Source organism: Nannobrachium achirus (assembly GCF_963921795.1).
Source record: "Nannobrachium achirus genome assembly, chromosome: 6".
In the NCBI taxonomy this organism is placed as follows: domain Eukaryota; kingdom Metazoa; phylum Chordata; class Actinopteri; order Myctophiformes; family Myctophidae; genus Nannobrachium; species Nannobrachium achirus.
The window spans coordinates 30,014,250-30,028,407 of NC_137815.1; the positions used below are offsets into that span (position 1 = coordinate 30,014,250).

The window sequence follows — 14,158 nt, forward strand, 5'->3', positions numbered from 1 at the left end:
AAGTGATTCTCAAGCATTTTCATGTCGGACCCCCAAATGAATGTGTATTTGTCCACGGACTAGAGTTCTCAACGGGCCTGAAAATTAAGGCCCGGCACTAACTGGGCCTGGCCCATGGCCCAATTAGCATAGATTTTAGGCCCTACTCGGCCCGAAGATGTCGGGTCGGGTTCGGGCAGAACTTATAATGAGAACAACAAATATTTGCTTCTGGGTGGTCCCTGGAACAATTTCTTTTTAGATTGGGGTGCGCGGCCAAATACTGTACATGTAATTTTGGGGGTTCTTGACATGAAAAAGTTTGAGAACCACTGATTTAGAAGACATTTATAGAATCGGGTCAAAGATATTCAAAGACTTGCACAAATAAAAATAGCAGATCGGCACTCGGCGCCACGCTGTGAGCTTGTATATCTGTTATTTTTTTAATAGTTAAAGCATAAAATAAAGGTTAAAGTGGTTCAAATCTAAAGTGAAATCTTTTAGCTGATGTTTCAGACAGTCTCCATCTCTGTCTCTCTACCTCTCTTTCTCCCCCGTCTGGGTTCAGAGACGTAATCTTCAAACAGCGCTGCTGATCTAGCAGTGCCACTGTGCACACTAAGCTGGATATCAAATAAAGCTTAAGGGTGAAAATGTTAATGCAGTACTTACAGAAATGTGGCTCTCCCAAGACATTTAAACCTTTTAAAGCAAAGCTATAAAACGGAAAGTGGAATCAATTTTCATCTTCTTAACTATAAAAATGACTCCAAAAGTGCTTGATCGGAGCTCCCCAATAGGCACATAGAGCTGCATATACAGTATATACAGTATGCAGTAGAATGACCATTTAGCAGGGCTGTAATGATACCATAATTGCATGGATGCATCGATTTTAATTCCAAACAATCCAACTGCATTGATATGTAAACAGAAACCTCTACTTCTAGTGTGGCGTGTATTGACCTAGAATCGTTAAGCAAGGCAATGAATTGATTGTATGTAACGCTAAGACTCGTGCCTGATAAGTAAGATGTAAGATGATACGAAACAAGATCTTTAACCACCGACACTGAGATGGATGGGTTTTCGTGAAGGGTACAGCTGATTTCTTCCTAGCATCCCTATGGAACGTTTTCCTGAGCAGTGCCCTGTAGAAGGCACAGACATTGCTGCGGTGTCAACCCTATACAACCAGGGAAACCAATACAGAACACACATGGATTCCCGAGGCTGCATAACATTAAGGCGCCGTTCACACTGCGTTTTGGCAACGATAATTCCGCAAAAGGAAAAGTCAGATAGGCCTTCCGTTCAGACGACAACGGCATTTTCGGGGGTTAAAAAACGGAACGATCTGGATCCGCAGATTTGGGTGGAAAAGCCGACTCCTCTCTCCCCTCGTGTCACCGTGTGAGCGACACAGAAACGCAAAAAGCAACAACGCATGTAGGCTTTTTCTCTCCTACTAAACCCTACGGAATGCCCTTCTCAGTGTTATGGTTTGGTGGCCGAGTGGTTAAGGCATTGGTTTTACGACCCGAGCAGCCAGGGTTCGCGTCCCGCACGGCCATCTTTTTTTTTTCGGCGATAAAGTTATTATTATTGTTACATTATTCACATAACTCGGTAACGCGCTGAGTCGTCTCATCGCCTCCGTCATAGATAATAATGTAATAATAATAACCTTATCACCGGAAAAAAAGGTTGTCCGCGCTGGTAGAAAGAGGTGGCCGAGCGGGACGCAAACCCGGGCCACTCGGACCCAAAAAACCAAACCCTTAACCACTCGGCCACCAAACCATAATGCTTTGAAGGGCATTCCTATGTATTAGTATGAGAGAAAAAGCCTACATGCGTCGTTGCTTTTTGCGTTTCTGTGTTGCTCACACGGTGACGTGGACACTACATCATTTCGGCTGCATATGAACGCTTGATAAAAAGCAAAACGCAACGGAGATATCCCGGGACCTTGCCGTTTTCTCTACAGAGCGTTGCTGTATGTACTGTACGGGGCCTAAGAGTGAGTAGCTAACTAAATGTTTTCCAAAACCTACGGAGCTGTTCTTTGTGGGAACAAAGTCCTTTAGGAGGTTGATATTTTTTATCCGCTTCTGGCGAACATCTTTGTAACTTCTCCATCCATCATAGCAACAGACTAGAGTTACACCGCGCCCCTCTGTCTAGTTGGCACTGCTCAGGAAAACGGGTCTAGAGTACCAAAGTCCTGACGACACTCGTTCCTCCCCTGGGTCGCGGAAGTTTTTCTTTATGGAGAACTAGTCCTTACCCGTTTAAAGATATGAGCTCCGAAATGATGTGCAGTGTGTGGGTTATGGGGTGTGCACTGTGCACACGGGATGGAAAGTAACTTTCTGGTGCTTACATGATAATATGTAGGAGCATCAATGTAAGAAATACCCGTTTCGTTTAAAGGCTACAGAGATACTGTGTACCGATCTACATGACAACATCTGAAATAGGGCCAGCCAACAACCCCCCCCCCCCCCCCCGCCCACCCACCCACACACACACACACACACACACACACACACACACACACACACACACACACACACACGCACACACACAGAGCTGGTTAAACATGTTGCCCCATGCTAGATGTAGAATAGATATGCCTCATGCTAGATGCAGAATAGATAGTAGTTACACCATAAAAATGCTAATATACAGCATATGATTTGTGAAAGTGACAAACGGGCTTCACAGTTATGTCAGGTATGTTCATATGCTAATGGTGATGCGATTTCAGATCAATTGCTCCAGCCACTGAGGAGAAACGCTGTGACAGACAGACAGACAGACAGACAGACAGACAGACAGACAGACAGACAGACAGACACTCACTCACTCAGACAGACATTCGCAAAATTATAGTATAGATAACATTAAGTCATCTTAGAATCGTCTGCATTGTGGTCCAAAAATAAACAAACTGTCGGGTAAATGGTGCATTTATATATCACCTTGCTTTATCCAAGGGTCTTTACAGAGATTGGGCATTACATTCACCATTCACACACACACATTCATACACCGATGGCGGAGGAAACCATGCAAGGCACCAACCTGCTCACCGGGAGCAACTAGGGGTTCAGCGCCTTGCTCAAGGACACTTCAACACTAACTCTGGGGGAACCTGGGATCGAACTGGGAACCTTTTGGTTGCCAAGCGGCCCCTCTACCCCTGAGCCACTGCCAGGGATGTGGCTCTGTATTGTTTACGATAGTAAAATATTTGATAGTCTGTTTCTGGTGAAAATTCAGCTAATTCTTCGGCAGAAACCATAGCATACCATAGTTGATTCTTCATATCAATACAAGTCAAACCCCTGGGATCATTTTATTTATTTTTGGAACACAGTTATTATTTGATAAAAAAAAGTCTAAAAAAACGCAATCCAGGTAGGATCTAGGATGTTTAAATTACGTCACACTTCAATGCTCTATTTTGCATGGAACATTAGCAGGATATAACTGATCTGTAACGCAGTGATGGTCAGGCGGAAATTCTGAAAAAAGGCCTTCTATAAGCAGGTTAGAGGCATTTGGGGGTAAAAGTGGGGAACCAGGCCATTTTACATAATTCAAGGGTGCAGAATCTGAAAAACCTGGTTCCCAATCAAAATTGTGAGTTTTTGACCTTCTAATTTGCATAACAAAGTGGCTGCCGAATTGTACATTTTGAACTATTTATTCAAGCAATATTTCTCTTTCAAAAAACTTTTCATCATTTTATCATATAATCAGGGTTTTGGGAACACCCAGGACAGTTTTTGAGTTGCTTGATTCAGTTTAGATTTAGATATTTGATATTCATTTTTGTAACTTCAAACAACATTTTAACCATGATAGATTTAATCAAAACACCCATCCTTTTTTCTGGTGACTCCTGACGCCCTCCTAATACGTGAGCAGGTCGTGTTCTTTCGATAACTCCTTTCATTTTATTTTTAATAATTTATTTTTTGTATTTATTTATTTTTCATTTTCCCAAATAATTATTAAAAAGAAACAAAAAAAGTTATCGAAAAAACACTGCCTGTTCGTGTATTAGGAGAGGCGACAGGAGTCACCAGAAAAAAGGATGGGTGTTTTCATTGAATCTATCATGGTTAAAATGTTTTTGTATCTAAGTGAAATATCCCTTTTAAATAAAAATAAAACATTTTAATTCGGCAGCTATTTTGTTATGCAAATTAGAAAGTCAAAAACTCAAGATTTAGCTTGGGAACCATTTTTTTCAGATTCAGCACCCTTGAATTGTGTAAAATAGACTGGTTCCCAAATTTTACCCCAAAATGCCTCTAACAATCACATTTTTCAGAAATTCCACTAGACTATGACGCGTTTGTGAGCTTTCATAGATTGGCTGAGTTTTGGTGTAGAGGGAAAACAGAGAGCACAGTACAGAGGCAAGTGGTTTTAACTGCTTGCAGCAGTGGCACGTTTTCCTCTTCTTTCAGTCGGATGATTAGGTTTCTGCCCCCCTGTCATTTATAATGGCTTTTCATTAACCCATTTAGGCCTAGAATTATTGAATGCTTTTTAACCAGTGAAAAATAGCAGATGTACAAGGTCACAGCGCGGCACCGAGTGCCGCGCTGCGAGCTTGTAGATCTGCTATTTTTGAAAAAGTCGTGAAAATGTGTGCAAATCTTTCAATATGTGTATTTTCAAAGCGAACGTTTGTAACTCAAATTTTGCTTCTGGGTGGTCCCTGGAACTAAATATGTTGAATGGGGGTCCTTGGCCAAATAAATATCATTTTGGGGGTCCTTCACATGAAAACGTTTGAGAACCACTGACATAGTAGTCTCTCAAGAACAGACCAACTGAGCTCCATTTAAGTGAAAAGAACCTTTTCTTTGACGATGGCTAGCCAGATTGCTGACATAGAAACATAGGTTTTTTAAAACTTCAAAAGTGTCTTCAAAAGACACTTATAGAATCGGGTCAAAATGATAATTTTCACGATTTAAAAAAATAGCAGATCTACAAGCTCGCAGCGCGGCACTTGGTGCCGCGCTCTGAGCTTGTATATCTGCTATTTTTCAATAGTTAAAGCATAAAATAATGATACACAAAATGTGTACCCGTTCTAAATGGGTTAAAGAACACAGCTTTATTTTACTCTCCAGCGAGCTGTCCCATATGGACAACCCAGAGAATTAGATTTTTAATAATTCATCATTACGCCAGCCTCAGATTAGTTCAACATATATAAGCTGTTCTTTAAAGCTTCACAGAACCACCAGCCCCTTTTCTGTACATTGAATGTTTTATGATGTCAGCCTGGGCTTGGTGGTCGAGGGTCGTGGCTCCGAAGCCTGATTTGTACTTGGTTAACACCGAAAATAGCACGGTGGCGCAGTGGTTAGCGCTTTGCCTCACAGCTAGAAGGTCCTGGGTTCGATTCCCGCCGGGGGACGCTGTGGGTGCTGGGGGCGTGTTTCTCCCTCCGCGTCATCAGCGCCCACACCCTAGGTGGGGTCGGCGATAGGGCCTTTCTGTGTGGAGTTTGCATGTTCTCCCCGTGTCTCCTAGGGTTGATACCCTCACAAAAACATGCAGTAATCCTGGTCTCAATAATGCCTCCCCCTGGCCATCCGGGGCGCCTGATGGAGGGGAAAGGAACTGGTTGGAATAACGTGTTCCTTCCACGCACTACGTCCATCCCGGGGAAATCCCCCCTGTCAGGTGAAAAGAAACAACTTGGACTACTCATGCATAGAAGGAAGCATGAGGTCAGTCCGTTGTCTCCCCAGGCACGGCAGAGGGAGTGCAGAGCCCAGGATTACATAGACAATTGGCACTGGGTGAAAAATGGGTTGCAAAATCGTGGGATAAAAATTATAGAAGTAAAAACACCGAAAATAGCAGATCTACAAGCTCACAGAATGCGATGCATCACAAACTTGTACATCAGCTACGATCTACAAGCTCACAACGCGTCGCAACACGTTGTGAGCTTATAGATCGGCTATTTAGCCTATTTTTTTTGGCAAAGAGATTTGGTGAAAAAAAGACTATCAAGTACGTATAAGTACGTTTTACCAATAGAGGGTTTAAATGGTACTGGATATGCAGCTCGGCAAATAAAAGGTGAATTGATCGCAGTGCATGGCGGAGGACGATTTCACAATAAATGAAAACTCCACGATACGATTATCGCAAGTGTTTTGTTTTTTTACCACGATAAACGGTTATAACGCTTATCGTCCCATCCCTGTTTGACGCCGGATAATCACTGCCATGATACTCTGAGGATTTTGCTGTATTGTGTAATGGGGAGGATTAAAGTATTGTGAAAACCTAATTATTGTGGTATCATTGAGAGCTCATGAACTGTAATTAAAATCCTTACAACTTTAATGTCCCTGGGATCCCAACTAAGTGAACAACAGAGCGGGGAGGGGTTGCTTCTTTTTATCATTTAGTTTTTATTAAATGGCCCCGACATGCATCATCTCTCCCCAAACCAGGCCACTTAACCTCCCTGAACCATCTCCCCAGATAGGAGTGCTCCCTGAACCATGTCTGCCCAGATAGGAGCGCTATAGTCAGCTTATAATAGATCACTGGCTTCTCTCGCTGCTTCTGCAACACTTCTTTACACTCTCATAATCTCACCTTTTGTTCTTCCTTTTCGCAAGTTGTGATTGTGAAAGTACATTTTACTCAAGTGCTGAACTTACGTACAGTTTTGAGGCATTTTCTTACTTTACTGGAGTATTTCCCACTTTCAGTACTTTTACTTCTACTCCATTGTACTTTTATAACGTACAAATGTTGTGCTTTTACGTGCTGCACCACAATCATTTGAAAACTTAAGTAACTAGTTATTTGTGAGCTTGTAGATCTGCTTTTTTAAGCATTTGAAAACTTTTGAAACTGCATTATGAGTATTTTAACTTCTGGTACTTTAAGTACATTTTGATACCAATACTTTTGTACCTTTATTCAATTACATTTTTTATTCTGGACTTTTGATTTCAACAGAGTAGTGATACTTTTTACTTAAGTAAAACATGCGAGTACTTTTTCCACCACTGCTTTTCACACACTGACTGCACCCAACCTCAAACACGTTTTCACACCCTCTGTTCTTCTCACTCATAGTCTCGTGTTAGTCGGGGGCCTTGGGGAGATAGAATGGTAATTTCGTGCTAATCAGTCTAAAAACGTCATGCTCTAATGATTTAGCTAGGGTGCCTGAGTCGGCGACCCAGAAAACGATGGTTTAGTGATGAAAAGTGATGAGTCATCACTTTTCACGGTTTTGTGGGCGTTTTCTGGGGCCATTTGCAGCCCAAGGAATGTGTTTTGTGCAAAACAAATGCTTGCAATGGATTCAGCATCATGACAAACCCCTAGTTAGACCCCCCCCATCCTACTTAAATACCCAGAAAAAAAGAATGTTTTTCTTGGTATTTTCCTCCTGTATAGAAAGTCGATGGGAGCCCAAATTGATTTGGCGACCCCAAAGGTGAAAAGGGTGGCATTCGTTCCTTGACCTAGTGGTAATGTGCGTGCAAAGTTTTACGGAAAGTGCAAGCTGTAAAGGGGATGTGTGTGTGTCCAGCTGAAGCTTGTTGACACTAGTTAATGTTATATACATCAAGGCAATGTTGTTTCTGCACAAATATTCGGTTTCAGACAAGAATTTTACATTTGGTCCTACAAAACGCTGCTTATCAATGAATCGGTTTATCGATCGATAAGGTAATCAACTATCAATAATAAGGAATTAATCAATAATTTGCATCCCTAGTCTGCAGCAACAGAAGCTATGATTATGAGTAAGGGATAAAGCGGACATGGAGTCTGCACTTCCGTTTCGTCTTTACAGTCCCACAAATGTATCCTAATATAAAGTAAAACCATCTAAGCATATATACAGTAGCTTGCCGCTTAGCAGAAATGGAAATAAACAGAAATGGCAGCTTCCGTTACTCGGGTTTCAGGAGGTGTAGTTCCAGACTCTACAGTACAGTATATAGCATTCGGAGATTGTGGTATAGTTGTTTGGCAACACGAGACTACACCTATCATAGCACATCACCCCCACCCGTAAACAACTGCACTGGCTTCCTGTTAAATACCGCATCAATTACAAACTCCTCCTTCTCACCTACAAGTGTCAAAACGCCCTGGCTCCACAGTACCTCTCAGACCTCCATGATAAACCTACTCTGTCACGGACTCTGCAGACTTGGACCTCCTCTCTGTCCCCAGTGCAAAAAAGCGAACCTTAGGCGACAGAGCCTTCAGTGTGGCAGCCCCCACCCTGTGGAACTCTCTACCATTGGACATTCGCCATGCTCCAACACTGGACTCTTTTAAGGCTGCATTGAAGAGACACCTGTTCACTCAGGCTTATGGCACTTAGTTGTTTAGTTGTTTGTATAGTTTTTGTAAAGCGCCTTGGGTTTATGAAAGGCGCTATATAAATGCAAGTTATTATTATTATTATTATTCATTTGCATCTCCTCCTCACGTTCTCTCCTCCCACAGACCTGAGCCTGGTCATGGTCGTGGAGGAAGCTCCCAGGCAGGAGGCCAGGCTGACTCCCCCCTCCCCGAGCAGGACGAGGAGATCCTGGGCTCTGACGACGAGGAGCAAGAGGACCCCAATGACTACTGCAGGGGTGAGACCACCTTATTGTACATACTGTCACTATTCATCCCTCCATAGACCCCAATGACTACTGCAGGGGTGAGACCACCTTATTGTACATACTGTCACTATTCATCCCCCTGTAGACCCCAATGACTACTGCAGGGGTGAGACCACCTTATTGTACATACTGTCACTATGCATCCCTCTGTAGACCCCAATGACTACTGCAGGGGTGAGACCACCTTATTGTACATACTGTCACTATTCATCCCTCTGTAGACCCCAATGACTACTGCAGGGGTGAGACCACGTTACTGTTTATATAGGAGCTTAACCCATTTAGGCCTAGAATTATTGACTGCTTTAACTGTTGAAAAATAGCAGATATACAAGCTCACAGCGCGGCACCGAGTGCCGCGCTGCGAGCTTGTAGATCTGCTATTTTTGAAAAAGTCGTGAAAATGTGTGCAAATCTTTGACTATGTATTTTCAAAGCGAATGTTTGTAACTCAAATTTTGCTTCTGGGTGGTCCCTGGAACTAGATATTTTGAGATGGGGGTCCGTGGCCAAATAAATATAATTTTGGGGGTCCTTCACATGAAAAATTATGAGAACCACTGACATAGTAGTCTCTCAAGAACAGACTAACTGAGCTCCAGTGAAGTGAAAAGGACCTTTTCTTTGACGATGGCTGGCCAGATTGCTGACATAGAAACATTGGGTTTTTCAAAAAAATCTTAGAAGGATTCAAAAGACACTTATAGAATCGGGTAAAAATTCAAATTTTCACGATTTTTCAAAAATAGCAGATCTACAAGCATATCTGCTATTTTTTTTAATATTTAAAGCATAAAATATTGCGTCATATTGTGTTCAGGCCTAAATGGGTTAAAGATTTAGCCCGAGCCCTCGGCAACCTGTCAGCCCGACCCGCGACGGGTTCGGGCTGACGTATTCGCGAAACCAAAAAGTGGAAGAGCCAATCGGTGTCTTGTCACAGGGCCCTGAGCGCTTAATGCTGATTGTCTCCTCTGCTGCTTTTTGGTTAATCTGTCCACTAACAATAGCATCTCTGATTAGGTGGATATCACGCTGTGAAGATCGGGGACTTATACAACGGCAGATACCATGTGATACGTAAGCTGGGCTGGGGGCACTTCTCCACCGTGTGGCTGGCCTGGGACATACAGTAAGTTGCTCCCCGGAAGAGAACATTTGTTTTGAAAAAAAAAAATCACGATTTTTCAAAAATTAAAACAATAAATAACTGATGTACATGTGACACGCTGTGAGCTTGTAGATCTGCTATTTTTGATTCTTTCATAATGGGTAAAGGTGTTTGCTGTGGGATGGAATGATTTGAATTGTGTTGTCTCTGCATGTTCTGTGGTTTCCAGGGGGAAACGCTTTGTGGCCATGAAGGTGGTGAAGAGCGCTGAGCACTACACAGAGACGGCACTGGACGAGATCAAGCTCCTCAAATCTGTAAGGAGAACGTCACTTTCTTCTTCCGGGACTCAGTTTTCCGGGACGCAGTTTTTACTTAATGACCAAGCAGCAGCGGTAACGGACATTTTGTTTCAACCGGAGCCTTTCTCAGAGTGACTATACAATTGTCACGCTGAGAATGTGTGTGTGTACTTGTATTACTATACTCATAAGTAGTAGAATGTGAGAAATATATCTTGTCAAATGCTCCAGCTCAGCAGATTCTTACGCGACAGACATTTCAGCCCACATGCCTTCATTCACGCTCAGGAAAGCCGCAAGCCGATGCTTCCGTCGTGTATGATCTGCCTGAAATGTTGATATCCTATCCTCTCAAGAATAGTAATACAAACATGTCTCTCTCTCCAGGTGAGAAACACAGACCCTGACGACCCCAGCAGAGAGAAAGTAGTCCAACTTCTGGATGACTTCAAGATCTCTGGCATGAACGGCACACGTATCCTTCCTCCTAATGCAGTTCACTCTGCTGTCCAGTCTCTAGACTCTACTGTATGTGACGGCATGGGTGATGATATGTTGATTACTCTCTTTCTTGGCCAAATAGCAACTTCATAGTGTTTAGAGCCAGACAATAAGACTGCCTGTCCTTAGGCGAGATGAGAGACTTGTCTTTGTTGCTACAGAGGGATGCATTAGTACCGTTTTAATTGTAACAATAAGCACATTCAGCCAAAGTTCTTAACAAATGTGGCTGTGACAGCAGGCCAATTGGTGATTTTTAATTGGTCATTTTGGGCCTTCGGGCGGCCGAGCTTCTAGTAATTAATAATAACACAACACAAATCTATCCAACTGACCTGAGCTTGTAGATCTGATATATTTGTTATTCAAAAACAAATGTGAAAGTATTTTTGATTTGATTATGGATTATTTTTTTATAATTGATTACATCGATTAGTTTGATAGACTGTTGCACCCATAATTGACTTTTTCCGTTTAACAGTAGGATGATGCCACTGCAAATGTAGTTGGGTTCTATGCTGGGGTGGAAATGACGAGAGAAGCTCTTCTTGTGTTGTTTTTGCTTAACGTTGCCTCTGTCCAGATGTGTGCATGGTGTTCGAGGTGTTGGGTCATCACCTGCTCAAGTGGATCATCAAGTCCAACTACCAAGGCCTCCCTCTGCCCTGTGTCAAGAGCATCATAAGACAGGTACATCGTCACTGACGCACTCCACCTCTGTCACATTTGGAAAGACCTTGGTACCGTGGTAATTATAGTTACGTTTCTGATTAGTAACCTTGTCCAAAAGGTTCAAACGACCTAAAAAGGCAGCTGGCATTTGAAAATGGAATTTGGCATGGCATGGTACCCGTGGTTTCCATGGAAATCAAACTTCTGTCCTGCAACAGATGAACTGAGTGACTCCAATGAACGATTTTTATTTGATCCAGAAAAGGGTTGGAAACCGAACCACTGCCTTACATTCTTAATAAACAGTGGTGTGATATGGATTTTAGAAGTGTGGGTCCTCTAAATTCATGACGTCATGCACGCACGCTGTTTTTATTGTTAAGTGTGTGTTTAGTGTGTGCATATTAGGCGTGCGTGCAGAAAAATAAGTGTGGGCTCGCCGAGCCCACGGCATCTCACCCCTGTTAATAAAGTAAAGTTCATAAAGAAGCAATGACATCACACAGGGCATGTCATCAGCATGCTGAGTGACTGTGTTTCTGTGTTGTCTCTCTTCATGTGAACCCTGCAGGTCCTCCAGGGTCTGGACTACCTCCACACCAAGTGTAAGATCATCCACACGGACATCAAGCCAGAGAACATCCTCCTGACCGTCAACGAGCCCTACGTCAAGAAGATGGCGGCCGACGCGGCGCAGTGGCAGAAGAGCGGAGCCCCGCCCCCGTCCGGCTCTGCAGGTCTCACTACCCGTCGTCATCTCGCTGTACTCTCACAGTTATTACATAATCACAATTATTTCTAATAAAATATATTGCATTGACAAGCTTATAATGCGGCCCGATGTGGGCGTCTTGTGAGCTTGTAGATGTGGCTGTGTGTATGTAGGCTCACAATCCTGCCGATTAGTGAGGGAGTCGTTTAATCGATAAATATTCATGTCGATTGGTGTTAGATTTCATTGTCAAGGAGTCACAGAAATGATCTCTGTAAGGCAGGGCTGGAGCAATAGAAGCAGAAAAAACATGTGCACAATGTTTTTCAGTGATCCCAAATTTCTTAAGGTTATTATGTTTTGACCAAAATGGTCTTCGTCGGATATTTATCAAGTAACTATTAATTTAGAACAAGTTCAAACGTAGTGTTAAATGAAATAAACCATATGGGGGGGGGGGTTCTACGTAGCCAAAGAACCACTTGATATTTCGTTTAAAAAAACACACAAATCAATGAACCTACGAATTCATTCATTCATTCAACATTATAAGATATGTCAGTAATTTTTTTGGTATATTAAAGTTATTTGTCATATCTATCTGCCCTGTGAAAACCTTCTACCAAGTGTCTTTGACGGGTACAAAAACCAAGATTAATGTGTGCCGTCAAATTCAGTTTGGGAACATCAAATATCCTTTCTTTTCTCAGGGGGAACATAATGAAAAAAGTCAATTTTCCAGGCTGTGCTTTTAGAAGGCTGGAGAATCATAATGTACCTTGCATATTTTATTATACTGTACAGTATAGGGTCTCTGTCGGGTGGAAACCTCATATGTCCAAAACGGTTCACTTTTCAGGATTTAAATTCCAAAACGGCAAAAGTAGCAGATCTACAAGCTGAAGACTTGTCGCTTTGTGGATCTGCTGCTCTTGATGCTCTGTGGTGACATTAGAGTATGATCATGTTGGACAGGGTTCCCCAATAGGTGGCCCGCGGGCCATTTGCGGCCCGCGGGCGGCTACTGTCTGGCCCCCACCAACCCCAGTAATACTGGTGGTATAAGAGCAGCAACAACACTAGTATATCGTTGTTGTCGGGTGGAAACCTTGTATCTCCAAATTTGATGAAGCCCTGCTTCATCATACAAGGCCGTTGCACAAAAGTAGTAAAAACAGCCGATCTACAAGCACTGCTTGTAGATCGGTTGTTTTCACTAGTTTAAATCTTTTGAACTGTCGCTGGAGTAGCGGGAACGCCACCATCGCCCCCTGTAATGTTGTGGTCCTCGGCTTGGTACCCTAGACATAATTCAGCCCTTGGGGAAAACTAATTGGGGAACCCTGATGTAGGAGCTTTCATTTACGTGAAAACACAAAGTTAGTCTATATGGAGATAAGAGGTTTCTGCCAGAGGGCAACGTTATAATATATGCTTTGCAGAGCAATGTTTGTGCTGAGACAGAGATAAGGTTAACCTTGACTGTGAGTCACTGCTGGATGGATCTGTTGTTATGGAAATTACAGTAGCAGCTCGCGGAGGGCAGGGGAGCAGCATGTGGGAGACATTATACTGCAGACATGATATATTATGTTTGTCTTGCAGAAGAAACCTCGTATCTCCTTATTTTATCATTTTGAGGTCTTTCAACGCCCTACTCGATCACACTATTGTCACACAAAAGCATCAAAAGTAGCAGATCGGCAAGGTCGAAGTGCAGATAAAAGCGGCACGTTTTGAGCTTGTAGATCTGATGCTTTTGCTATTTTTGAATTTGAATCCTGAAAAGTAAACTGTTTTGGACATATCAGGTTTTTCACCCGACAGAGACGATATTATCACAGCTGGCCGTGCATCAGCTCAGCTGCCAGAGCAGAATATTAATTCTAGAGAGCGGTGGATGTTATTCGTGTTTACAATACAAAAAGTGAAATGCATTTAATTCACTGATCTTCATATTTCTCCTTGTCTCCTTTTACAGTGAGCACAGCACCGGCACCCAAACCAGTAAGTCAGCTTGTTGTTTTTACTATATCTCTTTACTGGTAGAGGCAACATATTTACCATTTAATCCTAAAACAAAAATAGACAATCTACAAGCTCACAACAAGTCACATTGCCATGCGTTGTGAGTTTGTAGATCATGTAATTTCGAAAGATTCACTTGCCCTAATCT

The 14,158-nt window shown here is 42.6% G+C and overlaps 1 protein-coding gene across 3 annotated transcripts in view; it reads left to right on the plus strand.

The window, feature by feature from the left end:
• LOC308287656 (SRSF protein kinase 1-like) overlaps nucleotides 1–14,158 on the plus strand; it is a 55,332-nt gene that overhangs the window by 22,688 nt on the left and 18,486 nt on the right. For all 3 annotated transcript variants that reach the window (XM_080728887.1, XM_080728889.1, XM_080728888.1), the window contains exons 3-9: nucleotides 8,521–8,654; nucleotides 9,708–9,816; nucleotides 10,025–10,112; nucleotides 10,485–10,572; nucleotides 11,182–11,288; nucleotides 11,842–12,007; nucleotides 13,964–13,989. In XM_080728887.1, the coding sequence (XP_080585013.1) occupies nucleotides 8,521–8,654; nucleotides 9,708–9,816; nucleotides 10,025–10,112; nucleotides 10,485–10,572; nucleotides 11,182–11,288; nucleotides 11,842–12,007; nucleotides 13,964–13,989 (718 nt within the window). The remainder of the gene's footprint in view (nucleotides 1–8,520; nucleotides 8,655–9,707; nucleotides 9,817–10,024; nucleotides 10,113–10,484; nucleotides 10,573–11,181; nucleotides 11,289–11,841; nucleotides 12,008–13,963; nucleotides 13,990–14,158) is intronic.